This window comes from Oreochromis niloticus, linkage group LG23 (genome assembly GCF_001858045.2).
Source record: "Oreochromis niloticus isolate F11D_XX linkage group LG23, O_niloticus_UMD_NMBU, whole genome shotgun sequence".
Taxonomy (NCBI): domain Eukaryota; kingdom Metazoa; phylum Chordata; class Actinopteri; order Cichliformes; family Cichlidae; genus Oreochromis; species Oreochromis niloticus.
The window spans coordinates 5,016,145-5,039,035 of record NC_031986.2 but is presented as its reverse complement, the minus strand read 5'-3'; the positions used below and the strand labels follow the sequence as shown (position 1 = coordinate 5,039,035).

The 22,891-nt window shown below is 41.6% G+C and overlaps 1 protein-coding gene across 2 annotated transcripts in view; it reads right to left on the bottom strand.

The window, feature by feature from the left end:
• Positions 1-602: 602 nt before the first annotated feature.
• xirp2a (xin actin binding repeat containing 2a) overlaps positions 603-22,891 on the bottom strand; it is a 68,769-nt gene continuing 46,480 nt past the window's right edge. For both annotated transcript variants that reach the window (XM_013268884.3, XM_019352044.2), the window contains 8 exons: positions 22,375-22,520; positions 13,887-14,024; positions 12,391-12,471; positions 12,153-12,222; positions 11,697-11,800; positions 1,872-11,139; positions 722-855; positions 603-634 (listed from right to left, as the gene is read on the bottom strand). In XM_013268884.3, coding sequence (XP_013124338.1) covers positions 761-855; positions 1,872-11,139; positions 11,697-11,800; positions 12,153-12,222; positions 12,391-12,471; positions 13,887-14,024; positions 22,375-22,520 — 9,902 coding nt within the window. In that variant the 3' untranslated portion in view covers positions 603-634; positions 722-760. The remainder of the gene's footprint in view (positions 635-721; positions 856-1,871; positions 11,140-11,696; positions 11,801-12,152; positions 12,223-12,390; positions 12,472-13,886; positions 14,025-22,374; positions 22,521-22,891) is intronic.

The window sequence follows — 22,891 nt, the reverse complement described above, 5'->3', positions numbered from 1 at the left end:
CTCCGAGCCGCTGTTTGACTCTTTACTTTCTCGAGTGTGACTGACACCCGCTGGCTCCTCAGTGGCTGCTACAGAGGAGGTCAGAAACTCGGACTCTGCTGGAGTCTCTTCTGGCTTTTTTACACTCTCTGTTAAACAGGCACTCTCATGCACCTTGTTATTTTCCTGGAGTCCATTTTGTACTTCAGCTGAAGGAGCAACAGTGTCTTTTAATGAGGACTTCACAGGCTGATTTAGGTGCTCGTTTTCCTGAGCTGAGCCCTCCTTAGGGGGCCATGATGGCTTAACCAACTTCAACTCCTCCTCGATTGCAAAGGATTTTTTAGGGGAATCTGGCTGGGGAGGCCACACTACTGAAATCTTACTTGTGGGCTTTTTGCTCTCATCAGCTGATTTGCTTCCATTGTAATCCTGGGTGGCTAAGGTACTGTGAGCAGTGGAATATTTGGAATCCATGACTTTCTTTTCAGGTGATGGTGATTTCATGACAGAATTCTGCGTGTTCTTATTATTCCAAAGTTCTTTGTGTGGTTTTTGTCCAAATCCTTCGTCATAATTTCCTTTGGACTTGAACAGTTGCTTGTAGTGTGGCTTGCAGTACATGCGTCCATGGAGAGAGGCGTAGTTGCCAAGGCTGTTTTTTTTAAAAAGAAAGAAGACAAGTTAAAACAGAGGAAAATAAAAAGACAAAGAATGCATTCGCTGTGTGAAGTAGCGCCACCTTAGTTTGCCTTTGCAGTGCTCACAGCGAAAGCAGCTTTTATGGAAGTTTTGTTTGTCCGCAATCAGAGATTCCATGGGGTACACTCTCTTCCGACATGCCCTGCACAGTTCGGACTCTGGAATTCGAATTTTCTGCAAAGGAGAGGAAAACATTTTAATTTGGCGTCCTCATGAATTTCTAGGCAAATTCTGGTAACGGATGTAATCTGTAACTAATAATAGAGAAATGATTTCTATTAGTCTCAACAAAACAAATAATAATAAAATAAAGGATTGGGAAAGCTGCAGAAAGCAAAACTTTTAGCAAAGTTAGTAAAGTTAAGAAGTATATGTTTTTTTTTTATCAATTATAATTATTTTAGTCATCCTTCAGATTTATCTCGGACCCGACTGTGTTTACTTGAATGCAGTCCAAATCCTTCTGTTTGTTTCTGCTTGATTGTTTTGAGTTTGGTATCTATAAACAGAACAGTTAATAAAAGTTAATAAAACTCTTCCTATCTTCTTAATCATAGCATATTAATATAGTTCTCAAAATGGGGAGAGAAATTTTATATTTGTGTAAGATGTCATGATTACAATGAATATATCATAATATTAATAATAAGAATTATTATTATTATTGATTATTTGGGAATTTTATGCTTTGTAAATCAACTGTGAAATGAAAAAATGTTGATTCAAAAAACGATGTTGGACAAAGGAAGCACTGACATGTGGTAAAGTGTGAATTCATTTCAGAAAAGAAAAGAATTCACATTAAAGCTGTTGCTTGTTTTTTCCTTGATGAGTTTTCGGGCAGTTCTTTGTTGTATCACAGACAAAAACAGCATCTCACACCCAGGCAGGAGATATATTAGTTCAATATATTACCGTCATTGTCAGTTTCACACAGTAGACATGTGGATAAACAGGAACAAAATGTAACCTGTGAATATTAAAAAGCATAAAACTGCCAGGATACAAACAGTGAGTTTTAACCTTTCCGACAAATGAAAACACATGAAAGAAAATCAAGTGTTAGAAAAACGCAATCTGAAAGTTAATGCTTTTTATCTTTCCACACAGTGCAGCTGATTCCTTAAAAACTCCCCACACAAAGCATGTTCACCACCCCATCATGCCTCATGCCACACAGCTCAGTTTACCCGTCACAACACTCTGCTGCTGGTGTGTTATAATCTGCGAAGTCCTCTGCTCCGTGACACTGAAGCCCAGGTTCTGGAAAACTCCTTGGTTTTCAGCCCATGATTGCTGGAAGTTTCTCAGCAGTTCTTCGGAGGAGGCCTCAGGGGGCACAGCAACAGTAGGAACTCTTCCTCTCACAACGTCTGCGTAGGACGGAGGGTTACCACGGGTCAGGGAGCTCCCAGAATGCACCTCGCTCCTCATCTGTCTTGTCATATTTCCAAAGTTATCAATGGTGCAGAATTGCTCAGTGACTGATGTCGCTTCAGAGTGACCCGCCTGCCCGGAGCAGGCTGCTTCAGGTTCTCTTCTTTCTATTTGTTCTCTAAGCTCTCTGGCTGCTTGAGAACTGTGCTCTCCTGTCTCAAACACATCCTTGATTGCTTTGACGTTAAGTGTGGGGATGTCTTCAGTTCTTGGTGCATGTGGTTCGGTCTCTGCTTCCTCTGTGTCACTCCCCAGCCTCTCTGCTATTACAATAGGATCTTTTCTGGTGTAAACTTTTGGTTTCGGAGACTCAAATCTGTTTACGAGCTTTGACAAGTCAACTCTAGGGAGATCCTCTTTAAGAATATCTATGGCCACGGTTTCAGTGACTTCCTCACTATCAGGTCCCAACCGCTCAGGGATATCTATTGGATCCTTCCGGATGTACATCTTGTTAACCTCCGCCCTCTGGGCCTCCTCAAAGAAAGACTTTTTATCCTTCACTGTCATCATGGAATCCACCATTTCTGCGACATCCGTCAAGCCATGCTCGTTTCTCTCGATGAGGGTCTCCCTGTCGCTAAATGGGGATGACCGCTCTATTTCAGCGGCAAAACATTCGGGAACTGGCACGAGAGGAGGAAGGGTGATAACGTGAGAAAGCTTTGATGTGGCATCCCCCAGTTTCACCAGCTTCTCTGAGCGACTCATTGTGGGAGAAGGTGTGGCCCTGCTAAAGGTAGATGTAGGTGTATGTGACTTGCCATGATGCGGCGGAGGGGTTCCGATTGATTTGTAGGGTGGAGGAGAAGGTGTCACTCTGAGTGGCGAGTCAACTCTCCTGGACTCAATACTAATAAAAGTAGGCGATGGAGTGCGGATGCTTGCTAATGGAGAGGACACCCTGTGATCGGCTCCTTCACTCAGCTCCTTATGCACTCTGTTCTCCTGAAGGGACTTTTTCTCTTCCACCACCTTCTTTTCAGCACTGGAGTAGCCAGTGCTAGTCTTTGATATCTTTGCAGTCACCCCACCGAAAACGTTCTTCTCTGGTCTTGGAGGCACTGGTGGTGGCACGGGCTGTTTTTCTTTGTCTTCTCTTTCCTTCTTTTCCACTGTTGTCAGGTTTTTCTCAAAAAGTCCGAGCTTTGCTTCAATTATATTTTTGACATAAACCATCATCTCTTTCAACTTTTTCTTGCTTTGCTGCTTAGCAATTTCACTTAAATTCTTCTTCTCATCTGAGCCCATTATCCAGTCAGGGACTTCACTTATAATCGTCCTGACAGTGCTGGAGTCTATTTTGCTTGGTGCGCCCTCCAGCTCTTTCATTTGAGCGAGCAGCTTATGAGTTACAGTGCATTTCTCTAAATTGGTGATATCTTCATGGTAAGCCTCATCTTTGTGGGAAATTTTGCCTGCCCCTTTCACAGACACATCCTTAGGCTCACCTTTTGACTTTCCTGTCTTGATCTGAGTTTTATTTATCTCCGCTGCTTGCAGCTTCATTTGCTGTTTTTGCATCTGAACAGCCTCTTGCCTCTGAAGGCTTTGCTGTACCACACTCTCAGTCACAACCACCTCCTCGTGTCTTTGAATCTCCTCTGTCTTCACGCTCTGCTGACTGTGGGAGACAGCTACATGGCCTTGTCCCTGTTGGGTTGCTTCACATGTTATCTTAGCCACCTTGGGTGTTAACACAGTAACTGATGGCGACAGTTTTACTTCTGTCTCATGTTTTTGCACCTGCTTTCCCTTTCTTGTATGAACGTCTACTTCAACTTCTTTCACAGGTGGGGTCACCTGGCTTTTTTTCTCTTTTCCTTTCACTTCTGTTTTCACCTCAGTTCTCATGGAAATCAGCTGGTTGCCTTCCAGACTCACTTTGGTTTCACTTTTCTGTGATGCATTACTTTTCTCTTGCTGTAAATTCATTTCACTTTTCTTTGCCTCCTTTTGTCCCGAAGTGTCACTTTTCTCTTCTTTCTTCTCCACCGGCATCTTAAAGGTTTTTAACTTGAAACTTGGAGTCACCTTTGGAATTTTAGTGGGTTGAGGGGGACTAATTTTCTCCACCTGAGTCAGAGGCACATTAATATTCCTTACATCTTCAGCTTTCAATGTGACCTGGCCTTGAAGATCTACATTTTCATGGGCCGCTCCCTGTGTGGCAGTAACAGACCTGGTGCTGGATTTCTTAATAATCTGCTGCTGCTCTTGGATTGAAAAAGTGGCCAAGTTTGAGCACGACTGGACTTCATTTTGTGAAACCTCATGGTGAGCGCGAGAAACAGAAGCAGTCTGATTGGCGGATGCAGTTTGTCCCTTTTTATTAACTTCAGCAAAGGCTAGATTTTTTTCCAAGGATTGCTGGCTGGAAACATTTGAAGATCCAGCAGCTGCTTTCTTATTTATCACTGAGATCAAAGGTTTGCTCAAAGGGATCTGGGAAGTGGCTTTCTTAGAAGGCGTGTCCTGTACCACTATTGCTTCTTTGGAAACTGTTTTAGCTTCTTCAGCCTTTTCTATTGTCGCTATGTCTACTTTTTTCTCAGTGTTTTCTGCTGCAGGATGCTGAGCATTAGCATCAAATGACTGAATATTACTTGGGGGAGAAGTGGGGGTATTCACTTTACTCCTCACCATTTCATCCTTCTCCAGCCTTTGTTGCCGGTACCTTTCCTCTGCAAACATGAGTGGGGTTTTAAATTTGCAAGCATAAGGTCTAGCTTTGGGCGCTGAATCAGGGTCTGGAGTTGGAGGCAGTTTAATAGGAGGAACAAATACTTTTTTAGGTGGCTGTGGGCTTTGCTTTTGGACTGATTTCGCAACTGGAATGCTTGATACTTTTGTCTGGGACACTGCTGTTGACTCAGTCTGATTGCTGATTTCAACCTGTTGGGTTATTTCCTGTTTCACCTCCTTAACTTTAGCTTCTACTTTCTTGACTGTTGACACAGCTTTTTCTTGCTCAGGAGGAAACTGAGGTGGAGGCGGCGGAGGAGTGGGTTGTTTTTTCTGCCATTTGGGCTTAACTTGTATGGGCTGCTGTGGTTCTGGTTGCTTGGGCACTTTGAATAAAGGTCTGCTAATGGGTTTCCCTGGCCTTGCAGGGGAAGGCTGCGGCATTGCATTAAGCTCCTGTGGTGAGGGAGGTGGAGGGAGAAAATCTTGTGAGCTCACAGAAGGTGGTGGTGGAGGAGGTGGAGGAAGAGGGAAAAATTCAGGATCAGACTTTATGCATTCCATAGGAGGTGGAGGGGGCGGAGGTGGGGGAGGGAGGTCGCTGTCTTGCCTCATCATCGAAGGCCGGAACGTGGGGGGTGTTGGGCTCTCAGTCACCGGTGAAGGCGGTGGAGGGAGGAAGAGCTCAGACTCTGATGGGGGAGGCGGCGAGGAGGGAGGAGGGGGAAAGTGAATCTCTGGCTTCACTGGCTTTTTATTCACACCTTTCCCTCTCATGTCAAGGCTATGGTGATCCACCTTCATATTCTTTATGTTCTGTTTTTGTACGAGAGCCTTATTTTCCATTTGCTTTTGAGACATTGACACCTGCTCTGTTACATTTTGCTTGTGCACAACGGTTTTCTCCGTCACTGTAGTGTGCACCTGTTTGATCGTCTTTGCCTCACACATTTGCCTGTTTGAAATATTCGCCTGTGATGTGCTTTGCTCCTCTTTCACCTCCGACACATCAGCAGCCCTCACGTCTGTTTGATCTTTATTAATCATTTGTTTATTCTTTATCATAACAGGCTTGGGTGCCTGTATTTTCTGTTTCTGTTCTTTCGTGCTCTTCAGTTGAGAGGCCCCTGCAGGATTGTCTGTTTTGGCTACAGTAACAGAGCGGTCCTCTTGGGTTATTACCTGTGTTTTCAACGATTTGTTTTCATGCTGCCTCTGTGTGTGCTTCTGTGACTCACCACTCAGAGAGAGGTTTTTCACAGCGGGGGCTGGACTGACTGCAACACTCTCACTCTTAACTTCATGTGCGCATTCATGCTTCTCTTGTTTTACAGTTAATGTGTTTTGCATGGGCGCTTTTGCCTTCTTGGCAGGATACATGCGTTTGGGTTTTGAATACTGCTTTTTTTGCATTAGGCACTTTATTGTCCCTTGAACATCACCTTTCACAACATCTTCTTTTTCCACCTGTATCATCTCCTGTCCGTCATAAAGCGATTTAATGGATGTTTTCACATCCCCTTCATGGCTCCCTCTGCGTTGCATTCTTGGGGACGTTGTTGGCTGCAGCAAGAGCTGGATGGTGGCTTTAACATCGCCTTGCTCGCTCACTTGGTGCTGATAAACCTTTTTCTCGCTTGATGCCTCATGTAAACTTTGCATGGCTGTGTGGATATTTCCTTTAACAATCTCCTCTTTTTCCACCTCTTTCACAGCTTGCTTTGCCTCCTCAAGGGACTTCAAGGTGCCCTTAATATCACCTGGCACTAAATCTTCAACAGCTGCGTCGGTTTTGCTGGACGCAGATTTCTCCAGTGACTCGAGAGCACCCCTTATGTCTCCCTTGATGATTTCAGGCTTTTCCATTTCTTTGGCTTGATTCTGGGCTTCCTCCAGAGACTTCAAAGTAGTGGGTATGTCTCCTTTTACCACCTCCTCCTTCTCTATTACCACTTTCTGATTGATGGCTTGGGTCAGTGAATCCAAAGCTGCGCTGAGGTTGCCTTTAACAATATCCTTTTTCTCTAGGTTTCTGTAAGTGACAGTAGGCTCTGTCATAAAAACCTTAACAATGCTGTGCACATCACCAGGAACTATATCATCCTCTGTTACTGTGCGACCGATCTCTTGCTGATTCTTCCGCAGCAATATTTTGGTCTCCTCGATGTCACCGCCTATGATGCGCTCTTTTTGGACTTTTTCTTGTAGTTCATCTGATTCATACTGCAGCTGCTTCAGGTAATCCAAAGCTCCGGACTCAATGCATGTGGAGTAAAAGCTGACATTACCCCGCTCTGTGTCTAAAACCTTTATCTTTTTAGAGTCTTCGCCATCTGAGTTGGAGAGAAGGCGATAAAGAGTTTTACTGACATTTCCTTGAATGATATCCTCTTTTTCCATGCCAGCCCTCTCCTCCTTATTTAAAAGAGAGTAGATAGTCATCCTAACGTCTCCTTTCTCATCCTCTTGAATCAGAATGCCACGCTTGGAGGAGCCTTCCCTCTTGAGCAGATTGCTCATGGCCTCTTGAATGTCACCACGGATAATTTCTTCTTTCTCAACATTGATTCCCCTTTCCTGGTTGAATAGCTGCTTCACAGTGGTGTTGATGTCCCCACGCTCCTCCTCGTCGATAGTTATGACCCTTTCAGTGGTCTCCCTGCGGTTCAGGAGGTTCATCATTATGTTGCTCAGATCCCCTCTAATAATCTCTTCTTTTTGGATTTGAGGAGTCTCCTGGTTCATGAGTTTATACTTTGCCATGCGGACATCCCCAATCTCATCCGCTTCAATAAGAATACCCTGTGAGTCCACCATTTTCTGGGAATAAAGTTCCTCAAGTGTTTCTTTGACACTTTTACCAATTATCTCTGTCTTTTCCACATTGCTCTCATTGAATTCATGAAATGGAGTGCTTTCAAACAGCCATGTTGTCGTCTTCACATCAGCCTGTGGGATTTCCTCCTTTATCACAACAAGATCTGTGCCATCACTCTCTTTGATTCTATCAAGCGGCTGCTTCTCAAAGAGCCAAACAGACTGCTTGACATCCCCTTTCATTACTTCCTCTTTTGTCACTCTTTCCATGCCATCATACTCGGCGCCATCGCCGCGTATCTCATCAATCGTGCGGGTTTCAAACATCCATGTGGCAGCTCTAACGTCGCCTTTTTGGATTTCACTCATGCTAACAGTTCTGATGTACTTTTGAGACATCTCATCAGTCTCAAAACGCTGCTTATTTTTCTTCACATTGCCGCCTTGGATATCTTCAACTGTCTTTGACCTCACTTTTATCTCCTCTGTAATTTCGTCCAGAGGTTGCGTTTCAAATCTCCACCTGGCAGAGCTAACATCCTTTTTGCTGATACCTTCCTCAGTCACAGCTTTAATAACATACACCTCCTCAGAATCTCTGATTGAATCCAAAGGCTTTGTCTCAAACAGCCATCGGGCCCCCACCACATCTCCTCTCATGATTTCTTCTTTAGTAACTGTAGTTACTTCGTGATAGTGGCCTTCTTTGTCACAGATGGCATAGAGAGGCTGGGTTTCAAACATCATGGTGTAATTTTTCACATCCCCTTTCTCTATTTCATCTCTAAAGATACTGGAGAGTTTTGAAATATCAGTCTCGGTTGACTCCTCTTTAATTTGATCCAGAGAGAATGTCTCAAAAATAAAGCGGCCTTTGTCAACATCACCTCCCTGAACATCAGTTACAGTGCGAATTTCCCTTGCCTCAGTGCTGTCATCACGGATCGCATCAATCGGCTGGTTCTCGAACTTCCAAGTGCAGTTGACCACATTTCCCCTCTGGAGGTCCTGAGCTTGCTGCGCCTTCAGCTTCTGCATTGTCTCCTCAGAGGTGGAGCTCATAATGTCAGAGGAGCGATTTTCAAAAATGTACTTCATCCTGGAAACATCACCGGACTGGATGTCGATTTCTGTGACTCTCCTGAAAGAGCTGCTGTCCTCCCCAGTGATGTTTTCCAGATTCTCTGTTTCAAAGAGGAAGCGAGCCAGCCGCACGTCTTTTCCCTGAACGTCCTCCTGCTTTACAGTGCAGGTCTTCAGAATGGTCTCTGACTCTGAATGATCTCGTATGTTGTCTAGTGTCTGTGTCTCAAAGAGCCAAGTGCATGTTTTCACATCACCTTTTTGCACTTCTTCTACATCGGACTCACTCTTTTCCATCTTTTCATACAAAACATCCATTGGCTGAGTTTCAAATAGCCACCTACAAGTCTTTACATCTCCTTTCTCAATCTGAATACTTTTGTCAGTTTTATTCTCTTCATTCTCAAAATTACCGAAAAATTTAATGGTGTCAAGTGGTTGGGTTTCAAACAGCCACTTGGCTGTTTTGACATCCCCTGACTCGATTTCCTGTTTAGATATTCCCTTTATGATCTGAAACTTACTAATGCTTTCATCAAATTCATCAATAGGACGCGTCTCGAACATCCATCTGCAACTGCGAACGTCTCCTTTCACAATCTCCTCACGCCTCACAGTCCTTACCTCATGGTAATGGCCAGAGCTGTCTTGCATAGCATACAATGGGGTCGATTCAAAGAGAACTCTGTTGGACTTGACATAGCCACTTGTGACACCTTCGACCTGAATTTTCTGCATTCCCTCACATTTACTTAAATCCATGCTTTCAAACCTTTCTTTGTAGTTTGTCACATCCCCTTTGTCAAGCGCTTCAATATTCACAGTTCTTGTAATCTCCTTCTTCTCCTCCCTTATATTCTCCAAGGGCTGACTTTCAAACACCCACCTTTGATGCCTCACGTCACCCTTTTCTTCTTCTGTTGCCATTGTTTTCTTAAGTTTTCCCACTTCAAGCAGCTCTTTCAGATTTTCCATTGGTACTGTTTCAAACAGATGTTTGGCTGATTGAACATCACCTCCTACAATCTCCTCAGAGGGTAAAGGTCGAGCATTGGCATTATCTTTCAGAGTATCCATAGGCTGAGTCTCGAAAACAAGACAGTGCTTCCTTACATCAGCTCCAATTATTTCATCTTTTTCCTTCTTTGAGCTCTCCCATTCTTCATCCTTGATCATGTCGAGAGTCTTTGTCTCGAAAAGCCATCTACCTTTGTTCACACCACCTTGACTGTTATCCTCCATGGAAATCCCACATATCAGCTTTACTTTGGCAGGGTCTCTGTTGATCATATCCAGCGGCTGGGTTTCAAACATCCAACGCGATGTCTTCACATCTCCTTTTTCTGTCTCCTCTCTGCGAATGGTGGTGATTTCCAGCATCTCTCCTGAATCGCCTCTAATGACACACATGGGCAGTGTGTCAAACATGCGGGTTGTTGTCTTCACATTGCCCTTAATTTCTTCCAGCTCAGACTTCAGGTTGAGGAAGTGACTCTCCTCAATGGTTTCTGTTTTACCCAAGCAATCCAGATGCTGGGTCTCAAACAGATACCTGGCGGTTTTCACATCTCCACCAGTAATGTCTTTAGTCACACGAGCATCTGTCTCCTGTTCATCTTCTTGGTAGATCTTATTCAGATAATCAAGCGGTTGCGTTTCAAAGAGCCACGTCGCAGTACGGACATCTCCTCTTGCTAGATCATTCTGTTTTTGCGAGTGCTCAGTTGTATCGGATGTTTCTGCCCCCAGAGTGTCTATAGGCTGCGTCTCGAACATCCAAGTTGTGTATCTGACGTCTTTGCCAGCAATGATTTCCTGCTGGGCAATAGTCTTCTCATCATTCTCATCAGGGGTATCATCTTTAATCGTATCTAAGGGCTTGTTTTCAAACATCCAGCGCATGGACTGCACTTCACCTTTAAGGATCTCATCCCACTCCAGGTATTCTCTGTCAGGGCTCGAACACTTACTGGAGCTGTTGCCATCATTTTCAAACATATAGCACACCTGCTGGACATCACCCACCCCTTCCTTGCTCTCCAACTCTGTCATTTCTGCTTCACTGAGCTGACTTAAAATGTCAGCTTCAAGGTTTTTGCGCACCTCTGGGTGTATGTGTTTGTAGAGGCGCTTTATTTCAGCCATGCTCTTGTGTTTTAAGTACTGTTCCCTGTTAATAGTATACTTATGTTGAGATGTCGACTCTTGAGGCTGAGGAGAGACAATGTGGTCTGGGACTTTTTGTGACACCTGCAGCAGGTTTGCGGGTGGAGGAGGGAAATGGTCTGTCACCTCAGAAGCCACTGTTGAAGCAGATGCTACTGATGAAGCAGTAGCTGTCTTTACAGTGGAAGAAGCCTCATATCTTGTCATAGCACATTTTTTAGAGGACTGGTTCACTGGTGCCCACTGAAACTGGTCAAAATCCACATCAACCTATGATTCACAAGAAGTTTTCATCACAAAGAGAGGAACAGTGAGGTTAGAATTGTATTTGAAAAAAATTTTTGAATTTGTGGCATGAAAAGTAGTGGAAAGGAAATTTGAAGCTGAGCGTAAATTAATAAGTTGTACACTTTACACCTCAAATAAAAACGATTGGAAAAGCAATTGCAAATAAGATGCAAATAATTCTAATTTGGATGTAAATGCACAAACGCTGACACATCTTGTATCTGTCAAACCATCACAATATCTTCGGTTATGTATGTTCCTAATTACTGTCTTGATTGAAATACTCATTGAACTGCAGACAGTAATGCGACAGTTTTTTTATGTGTTTTTCTGGGGTTTCTCTTTAACAGTGAGAGAAAGTGTCAGACTTCAGCTGTGTAATGACACGAGGCCTTTTATCCAATCCAATTTATTCCCCATCAACTCATGGCATGCGCAATTTCCTTTTGATGATTTCATGATGTGGCCATATCCTCATACTGATACCTAATAAACAACCCAAACTATCATCTATTTCGATAAACAGACAGCATCATTACCTTAATTTCCTTGGCTGGTGCAGCTTCCTCAATCGTTTTTTCATACTGCTGCTTCAAAGCCTGAGTGGAAACCTTTGGTAGGTCCTCTCCTCTGACAAGCATAACTGAATTAGACACAAGAAGAAGGCTGCCTCATTAAGTCATTCGTAGTGAGGAAGCTCAGGGGGATTGGAAAGAGAAATAAATCATTTCATTAAAAACCTGAGTAGTTTTCATTTTCTGAAACCATGCAGTGGTGATTGCCCAATTTCCACTTTCCAATATTTTACTTTCCTGACTTTGCCCTGATTAGATTTGCTGCTATGCACTGAATATAAAATCATCAGAACTCCAACTCATTTTCAGAGCTCTTCCCTTATTCAGCGTGTAGGGAGAACAATCATTAATATGCAGGACGTAAGGGGTGCTGTGATAAAAACCTGCAAATCACAGTATAAAAGGCATGAGCAGAATAACCTGTTTCATTGTAATGGTTCCCATAACTGGCAGCCGCATCGTTGTGGTGGACTCTTTGATTGTGGCTCACCTGTGAAAAGACAAATCAACAGTATACTGGCGACTGCACTCAAGCCTTGGACTGTTTTCAGTCAGTGAGATATAAAAGGCTCAGTATAAGGCTCATTTACTGAAGAATAAATAGTAAGGTCTGTGTGTATTACAGGTAAGATGCTACCCTACAACATATGACAAATACCTCTTCTCGAGAGAGAGCTGTGGTGGGGGTGAGCTCTCTGGCACTGCTTCTCGCTGTCACCTCAGAGGAGCTTGACATCTCCTGTCAAACAAAAAAATGGGAATGTGGACATGCTGAACCTCTCTCAGTGCGCCAACACACTCCCACAGCTAAAAAAAATAGTCACATACACACTAAGAAAGAGGTTTTATCACCTCATGACTGCGAGCTGTTGGAAACAGCGGGACGGAAGCAATTTTTATACCATGAAAAAGGTTAATAAAGCCCCTCTGTGGTCGGTAACAAATGTTTTTCCATTAGTATGCTGCTTCTCAGGGAGCTGCTAAGTTTGAATGCTGCCAAAGGAGGATTTTGGTGTTGAGAGAAAAAGCAATAGATTACAACAATTGTATAAAACTGCATCAGCCTTTTCCTCCACTGTGATTCATGCAATTTTGAAGGAGATGAAAGAGATGGATGATATTTGAGCTTGTATCCTCTGCTGTTAACATGAAAGATACATGGAGGGAGGGGGTTCTGCGCTTCAAAAACCACTTATTTCATAATGCGATCTTTCCTGATGCAAAACACGCATTCAATATTACACCTGCACAAAAAAAAAAAAAAAAAACTTGAGGGGAAAGTGGTTTTGCCTTTGCTTGCATAGAAGCAAAGGCAAAACCACTCAATGAAATACACTCAGACATTTCCCCTCATGTACAGCTATGTAAAATTTAGCATTCAGCAAGGTCCTCGTGGCTCGATAAATCCACTCTGCTTCCACGCCTGAATGAGCAGATGGGGAAAAATGTATGAAAGGCCGGAATTGACCTTACTTCGCTGAGATCCGGCCTCTGTCCCAAGCTGCTAGTAACATGTTCTGGCATTTTCCTCACGCACTGGATGACAGAGTCACATGGACAAGCAAAGTTGAAGGTGCCCTCCTTTATTTGACCTGCCACGATACCTCAGCAATGCCAGCCAAGGTTTTCCAATAAAATGCTACAGTAGAATTCAAATTATCCAGTCGCTTTCACATGTTTCTCACGTTACACAGAGCTTGTGATCAGACAGGACACCTTCACTATCTCTAAACAATTCATTGGTTTAGGAAAGGTTACGCACTCCATAGCTATTACAAACATACTCCAGCCTCAGATTTTCCACTCTGCTTTTGTGACATAACTCCATAGTGTAGTGGTTTACTTTTTATTTTTTGCTGGCTCAGCACCAGTCAAATACCGAAATCCCTTTTGGGGCTGCATAGATTTGGATGTTCGGTGCAAAACCAGGTATCTGTCCACATTCAAATGTGGACAGATACCTGGTGTGCCTTCGACTACCCCCTTGTGATGAGGAAACGGCTTAAAACACACTATTACATCTGATCATAAAAAGCAAATGTATGAAATATATTTCCTTGGAAAATAACAACCATAACTAATCTTTTGTTTTATCTAAAACCATCACAGCTTGTCAATACATAGAATATTTATTGACCATGCTTATGGTCTCACCTGGACAGATCTCTGCTGGAAGTGAACCTGTGTGATGGTAGACTGAGAGGAGGAGGAGGCAAATTCCTGGTTCTCAAACTGTCTCTTCACACTGGCCAGCCCTCCAGGCAGCGAACAAGCCTCTGACTCATGCATCATCTATCAGCAGAAAGCAGATGACAAAAATCAGCCCAGAGAGTCCATCTACACAGGTGTTATAGATTAAAACGGGCACATGGTAATAATATCCCATTTTCTCCATGTTTGGCATAAACAAGTTTCCTAAGACTTTTATGTTGTGGCACTTGTATGTATTTTTGCTCATAAAATAATAATATTTACTGAATGAAAGTGGCCACTTTTATGATTAAATTCCATTATACCGTGTATAAGCCTTATTGTTTCCATTTGGACAGACTGTCAACCTGCTGCTTCTGTCAGGGGATTGGATCTGACCTTGGTAAACTAAACTCTGTTCTCACTGTTTGTGTTATATTATACTTGCTTGCATTATGCTAGTACAAAAAAGTGAAAGAAATGGCATTATGCTAATACTTTCAGAATCCTAAGCACCATAAGTGCTCTTTTAACCAAGAAATCACTGCTGTGCCATTAACATTCATTCTCCTTTAGAACTCTAGGTTGTAAAGATTGGATGTATCTTCAAATAAACCCAAGAAACATGCAGGTGCCCTGCAGGAATTCATTTGCTTTTTGCATATACTGCAACAGAGATCGAAACAGCAGTGGAAAATATCGTCTTTCGGATTATTCGGTTAAATAAAAACGCAAGGAAGGAATTATTCTTTAAACTGGAGCTTACAAAGTAACAATTTCTTGGCAAAGAAAGAAAAAGGAGGACGATTGATGATCACTGAGTAAATCACATCTGTATCGAGAAAGCATTCTCGCCCTCTGAGATCTGGGTAAGAATGCAATCTGACTTTTTGACAAAATAATCTCCTTTTGGGATTGTTAGTTACAGCCTAAGTAAGACATTTATATGCTGGTTTCTGCATACACAGCCAAATTTGTGGCTGTTGATATTTGTGTTTGTGTGTGAGAATGTTAAACATATTGACTTGCCACCTTCCCTCTTTTATACAAATGAGGGCTACTGTGATATTTGCAAGTTATTGCAGAGCAGTTCTGGTCGCTACAACAGATCTTATTGATAATGATAATCATTCACATGGCCACCTGAGTATGTTAGAGACACATTCAGAATGTATTGAATATGTTTCCTTTAAACTGACATCTAGAATCAGAAAAATGTGATGAAGTCACGAGCCATTTAGATTGCTATATACCTGTAGAAAGAGCACTTTCGTTAAATTGACAATGTAGGAATGGACTGGTACTTTCTATGTAACATTCACACGCATTCACACTCTGATGAACACATCAGAGAGCAACCCTATCCTCTTGCCCAAGGATATTTTACGATGCAGACTGGAGCAGCAAGGGAGAAAACCACCAACCTTCCAGTTAGTGGATGACCTGCTCTACCTTCCAAATAAAAAAAAATCCACACTTTCCCCGCGGGCAGTCTTTTATGCTCAGGTCCTCTAAAACAGACCTGGGAGCTTGAGGGTATCTTTGTTGTTCCTAGGACTGCACTCTTCTGGACAAAGATGTTGGATGTTGCTCCTGGGATCACTTGATAAACCACTCGCCCAGTTTGGGGGTCACGGCCTCAGTTGTTTCGATTACCACTGGGGGACTGGTATTGAGCCATGTGCCTGTTCATCTTTGCTGCTATGATGTCTGACAGGAGCTTCTGTTTTGTGCTGAGGCAGGTTATTGGAAGTCTGTCAGGCATCATAGCAGCTAAGATAAGGCTAACTTCCAGTTAGTGGATGATCTACTCTATCTCATAGTGGCTACACTAAGATTTATCTTTGAAATGGCAACACCTGCACCGCACGTTTTGCTCAGGAATGTGCATTTCACAGCGTTTGCTGACTGGTACAGCATATAACACACCATTTATGCAAAGCTGTTATGTCTGATGTTGTTACTTTCATATAAAGTCAAAGTGTTGTGGCATTTTCCTTTGCAAATGGTCTACATGTTACTCCTTTAGCTTGGTAAAGTCACTCCTCCTGGACAAGAAATGGTCCTTCTTGTGACCCATTTCTAACCCAAAAATGACATTTTCATATTTCTAAGTCAACAGATGAAATACTGAACCTGAAAAAGTGAGCCTCAGATGTGTTGTGTAGATTTTGTTGTTGCATATTGGATGTTTCCCAGGTCTTTAGGCAGATCCCTTCTTAATAACTGCTATGAGTAGCTACATAGCTAAAATTGTGATAGCTTAGATACTACAAGAATAGACAGACTTTGTGTTGATAGAAATGTAATCAGGGTGTTATTACAATTTGTAAAGGGCATATTCTTTTGCATTCTATGTATTGTGACTTGTTGAATAGACAGCCTTGCTATACTATTAATGAATACTCTTGATCAAGACCTCTGCTATTATTAAGTATGCCGTTACGTTTATGTTGACATAGAAAACAGCTACAAAAGGTGGAGAGCAAAAAACCATGAAAATTCCATCTGGTTAGTAGCCTCCCCCCTGTTGTATTCACAGCTACTGACCCACAACCCCGCTCCCCTCACACCCACATATGCACACACATCCAGATGCAGCTGTCAGTAGACACCACGTGAGAGTCAGCTGAGGTTGGAGTGCTTTACAGTGATGTTAGTGCTTGTTGCCTTGCAGACCCCTGATGAGCAAAGAGTTAATGCAGTGGAAATCACCATCATGGAGCTATTTGAGCCATTTTTCTGTTATTTAAAGTTTGCACTCTCTGGTTTGTCATGTGCAGTTTAAAGGGTGATAGTGGGAGGTGGGTTCTCTTCTGGAAACACGCCAGAGTGGCCAGATGAATTATCAGCTTCAGACGAAAGCTGACGATGGTTTTAATGAAAAACTGAAGCCTCCATCCTTCCCCTCTTATGTTGTGTGGCAAAGAAAACATTAACAGACTTCACTGCAGCTGCTTCAACCTTGTCTTTCACTGTAAAACATTTAAATGGTGGGAAGTAGTGATAGGCTTTTATGTGCTTTGGGATGAAGAGAATATTTTACAAATAAGGAACAGGTGATTTCCAGCAGGTACGGTTTTGTTTTAGAAACAGAGTAGGCCTACTGCCTTGGCCTTGGCCAATACAGTAGTTGTTTTTTCAAAATTACATGCTGACTCTTCTAAGCCTCTGAGACTTTTTTTGTCCTTGATGATGACTAATGACTCAAGGATATTCTGGAAGGTTTTTTTTCTTTCCCTTTTTTGTGGGTTTAATTAAAGAAGAAATAATGTTTGAAGCTCTGATGATGATTATTTTTTTAAATTATGCCTACAGTTAAAATGAGTAGGCCATGGTAGGTTTTTTTTTTTTGCTCTATCAATTTATACAGTAACAAATTGAACAAACGTGTTAGACCTTGATTTTTACATAATCCACTGGTTAAATGTTGACTGAAATAGTTTACTGAAAAGGTTTTAGTCTCACATCCAGTGTTGGTCAAGTTACTTGAAAAAAGTAATCAGTAACTAATTACTGATTACTTCCCCAAAAAAGTAATCCCGTTACTTTACTGATTACTTATTTTCAAAAGTAATTAATTACTTAGTTACTTAGTTACTTTTTAAAAACACGATTTACAACCTGAATAGGTGATAAAGCGATAGATCTTTCAGCCCAATTCTACTTTTTCTGCATAATCCATCATACAAAATGTAATCAAATGGAAACGTCTCTTTTTAAAACTTGTTTTATTAGTTTTAATCTTTTAACTTTATGCATCAAGCAAAAATTAAATTATATGCAACATTCTCTGACTGGAAGAAATTTGTTTAACATTTAAACCTATTTTCTGCACATTCCAGCACATAAAATAAAATATTTTTTTGTGTTTACACTCACTCTTTCAAATAGATGCAAATAAAACACAGCAGAAAATAAATAAAATCAAAGACTAGCGGTCCTGTTGCTCTATTTTCACCTATAAAGCAGGACTGGGGTAGGCGGAGGTTTACCCTGGTGCAGGTGTGCCGCAGAGGTCAGTGGAAGAATCCGCGAGTTTCTCTGTGAATTTCACATTACGTCATAGCGCACTCGGTGCTTGCTTGGAAGTTTAGGGGTTTAAAAAGAAGCTTTCTTCCCACACAGTGAACAGTGGACACTAATGTTTTTGTCACTTTTTATGGAATCAAACTCAAAGTAAGGTCAGTACTTCCACGCTTTAAACGCTGCACGCTCATACTCTCTCCCACACTCGATATATTATCCATTGTTGATCTCCAGACAGCTGTTGTCACGAATGTCACTGTCATGAGACATTCTCATGACAGAATCACGGTTTTAGTAACGCAGTAACGCAGCGTTCCTACGTGAAAGTAACGGTAATCTAATTACCGTTTTCGCAATAGTAATCCCTTACATTACTCGTTACTTGAAAAAAGTAATCAGATTACAGTAAAGCGTTACAAGTAACGCTTTACTGCCCATCTCTGCTCACATCTGATAAAAATGTGATCAAAATAAATCTTATAACTATAATGCACATATAGAATAAAAAATCCAGGTTGATCCAGTTTCTCCTTCCTCCTGGTTACCCTTCCTGCAGGCATTATCCTCCCCAGTGGCCAGAGTTCTTTGTTCCCGCTCCTCAGCCTGACACAGCCTGTTGCTGATCATCATCATTAGCCTGAGTATAACAGGACCAACTGATCCATCCAGTATTCACCAGATAGTCTGCCTCTCTCAAAGCCAAATCTAACCTCATTGTTTAAACTTCTGCTTTCCTGGTCGTATATTTAGGGCCCGAGCACTGAGAGTGCGAAGGTATTGAATCTGCTCCGTTTCTTATTCTTATTCAGGCAAAACAAATGCCTTTTTGAGGGCTTTAAAATGCTCAAAAACTCATGAAATTTTGCACACAAGTCAGGTCTGGTGAAATATTTTGTATTTTAATGGTTTCACATATGGGCGGTACAAAATGGCTCTGGAGCGCCACCTATGCGTTGTTAAATGAAGTCCTACGAATACATAGTTTGAGCTACATGAATGAACTTTGGCCCACACGTGTATCATGCTGTCAGTGGGCCCATCAACGCAAACCCAACAGGAAGTCCGCCGTTTTGGATTGAAGGTGAGATTTTGGCTCTGATTTTGCCGTTTCCATGCCTTGTACTTTTGCAAACTCCTCATAGGGATTTGATTGGGTCAGCTTCATATTTGGTCTCAGTCTCAACTACACACCTGGGCCATATTAAATTGCGGAGCTTTTGAGTTTTCGGACTAGGGTGTGGCCGTGGCGCCACGGTGAATTTTAATCATTCGCCATAAAAATCTTATTTGCTCTCTTTCCCATATAAATCGTCAGATCTGGACCAAACTTCTGACATATGATAAGGCTCCGCCCCTGAACATATTTCAACTGCCATATTTGACAACGGCGACAGCGCCACCTAGTGGAAACAGAAAATGTCATGTTTTAGACTTTTGGGTACAGTATAGAGGTGGGTGACCCACGTAGCCTCAAATTTCTCCAGGAAAGCATTAAGGAGTTGGTCTTGGCAATACATTGAAAACTGTGAGTTTTCACAGAAGAGCATGACCCCAGCAGAATGCCGAACATTGATGTTTCGCCGTGAAGAACAAAATTGCTAGAAAGAAATCCAGTCTGATCACTACCAAACTTTACAGACATGATGACGTATCCGTCCTGAACAGATTGATATACCCATTGTCAGGAATAGTAGGAGCGCCACCTAGTGGGAACAGGAAATATCATGTCTTATACTTTGATGTACTGCTCCTCACAGGTTGTTTAGATCAACCCGAAAAGCAGTGAGAATAAACATCAGTCCCTCTTGATGGTTCAGTGAGCAAATTGTGAGTTTAAATTGAACAGCACATCCGGGTGGCAAGGTGATTCACCATGAAACAGGAAGATGTTTTTGAGGGGCTTGGAAAGCTCAAAAACTCTTGAAATTTTGCACACACCTCCAATGTGAGGACGGCTTTCTTGATATGTGATTATTTTCATGGAATATTGCGAAATGGCTCCACAGTTCCCCCTACAAAATTTCAAAAGACCAGCCCCTGCCCTATGTTTCATCTATGAGTCTGAAACTTGGTAAGCTTATGTAAGATATCAAGATGTACAAAAAAGTCTCAAAAAGTCAAATATCCCAAATCCAACAGGAAGTCAGCCATTTTAAAATTTAAGTGTAATTTTGGCGACATTTTCCCCTCTTTTCAGGCCTCATACTTTGAGGAACTCCTCCTAGGGATTTCATCAGATCGACATGATCTCCGGTACGTGGAATCTAAAGACCTTTGTGATGTTAAATTACGAAGCTTTTTATGTTTGGCGACATGTGGAATTTGAATCACTCGCCAAAAAGCAGTAATCTGCTGTCACTCAAAAAAAAAAAAAAGTCCAATCTCTCCCAAACGTTGCAGGCATGAGTCGAGAGTCAAGCTCAGAAATGTTTGATATGGTTAGAGCGCCACATAGTGGGATGACTATAATCATCACTGAACGAGATGAAATTCCCAGTGTTTACCTTTGCTCAGTTCCCCATGGTAACAAATTCATAAGAAAGACTGTAAACCTTTCACTGAGTGTCTCTTGGTTCTGCATTTGGGTCCCATTTGCTAACGGGCCACATGGTCTTGACAGTGGCTGGAAATCTATTATCAATTGTATTATTACATTGTTACCAAATCCTGCAATAGACAGCTAATGAGGTCATTTCACTATCTGATGTCTTTTTTAATTAAAAAACAAAAAACCCAGTTATCATCCGTTTTTTTTGTTCACTAAAGAAATATTTAAATTAAGTAGTTTCTAAAAAATCAATTACTCTTAGGATAAACTGTAAGTTTTAGAAATTATAATGATTAAAATAAATATTTTTGTTTGAAAAGACGCAGAAGTACCTTTTATATTTTGTATATTTTGGGGTTTTTTGCATACACCAGAAGGAGTGACACAGGGGCCAATTAAATACTAGTTTGTATTGCATGATTCATGCTACACAATATCTTATCTAATAAGACAACACAATGTTACATCTAAAAATAGACATAAATTAAAACATACTAAAGTAAAGCCCCTCGTGGGTTTGTATCCATCCTTTATATTACTGTCGTCTTGTAGCCGCAGTAAGTAATTGTTGCTGAAACCTCAGCTTGTTTTTATACTCAGAGGAAACTAGCTGTATATATTTTATAGGTGTGTCCATTTCCCGTTAACAATGACTGAAGTTGGGCAAGATGAGGGACAAGTAGTGTTTTCTGGTGTTTTGGCATGTACATTGTTAGTACACCTCTGGTCATTCATTGTAAACTGAGACCAGCATGTGAGGCAAACTGCTGCTGGCTCTGCTTTCAGTGAGCTAGGATCAGTTACGATGGGTGATTTCAGTGTTTTATAGTTTCCTTCTTAAAGAAATGGTTTATAAAATATTTCCACTGCTTGTCATTGTCATCTAATAGTAAATGTTTTTTGATAATATAGTAGATTATTATTTACTCTCAAATTAATCAGCAAGGAAAGAGTGTAGAAAGGTGCAGACTTCCATGTAGAGTGCAGACAGGCAGCACAAACAGTATGTTTGTGTGCTGTTGGGGTGCAGGGTGGGGGCATAAATTTACTGCTCTAGAGTCATAAATTCTTAGCCTTAGTTGGCTGTAAAACATGACCAATGTCACCATGTCTTTTAGGAAGGAGATGGCAGAGTCCACTCTGAGCAACAATTTCATCTGAAGTGTGCGCAAAATATTGGCCATCATTGTAAGAAAGAAAAACCTACTTTGCACCAGTTTCTGGATCATAGTAAAAGAACAGCATGGCCCATCAGTGCTTTAGCCTACAGCTTTGCTGAGCTGTTCTCCTCTGGCTAACATCAGGCTGATATTGTGTAATTTGAACCCTGCATTAGTGGTCACAAGCAAAAGGGGTTGAAAAACCTCGCTTAAAATATTTACAATATGTTATGTTTTATGAGCTAATCAAATTTTTTCTTTAAATATTTGCTTAATTTACATGCTGAATTTTCTGTGAATGTCACTTTTTCTTTCTTGAAATTTTTACAATAATAATAGACTGTTTTCCATTCATCTAATGCATGATTTGGATTTTTTTTCATAAAATACTCCATCAATTTTTATTTAATCATTACATAATTGTGTAGAATTTAGCTGACAGCCAAATGCCCACTGATTTATTAGAAATATGTAATAAAATACACAGGAATAAAAAAACGATTCACTTCTAGATTGACCAGTTTTACAAGTAAACACTACTGGATGATTCCTCTTGACTTCCATTCACTCCTGAGATTTGTTCTTCCCATCCTGTAATGGATTTAATACAAGCAGGACAGTAGATTTCCTGTGGGTTATTGTCTACTGTCTCTGTGGCTGCCTACATATCCTCACCTTCATCTTTCGTTATGTGCATGTGCAAGTATAATCTTACCACTGCAGAGGAGGAGCTGCTGCTTTCTTTCTTGGACATGGCAGCCTGATACATTGCCAGCCGCTCTTTCACCGACACCGACTCGGCCTCCTGGTCCTCAGCACTCGGGGCCCTCTCCTTGGGAAGTCTACCTGCGCTGCCTGCAGCTACACACACAAAAAGATATTAACCATTAAGATGCTTATTTAAAATTTTAAAAATCCCAGCAAACTAAGCTGAACTTTATCCTTTTGCTGGATATGTCTTCTCAAGAAATCTGCAGAACATTTACACCTACTTATTACTTTTCTGGCACATCAGTGACTGCTGCAGCAGAGTGTGCCATTTAATTGGACATAAGGGACAGTTTTGTACATGACGAGTCTGTTACAGTGGAAGAAGCTGAATCAGGGAATAGATTATTTTTATTCGGCAGTTTAGACAGAATAGCACCCATTAAAATATTACATAACACTATAATACATTAAAACATACACAGCATATGTAGGTGTTGGTTGGGTGTCAAGCTCTACTTTTT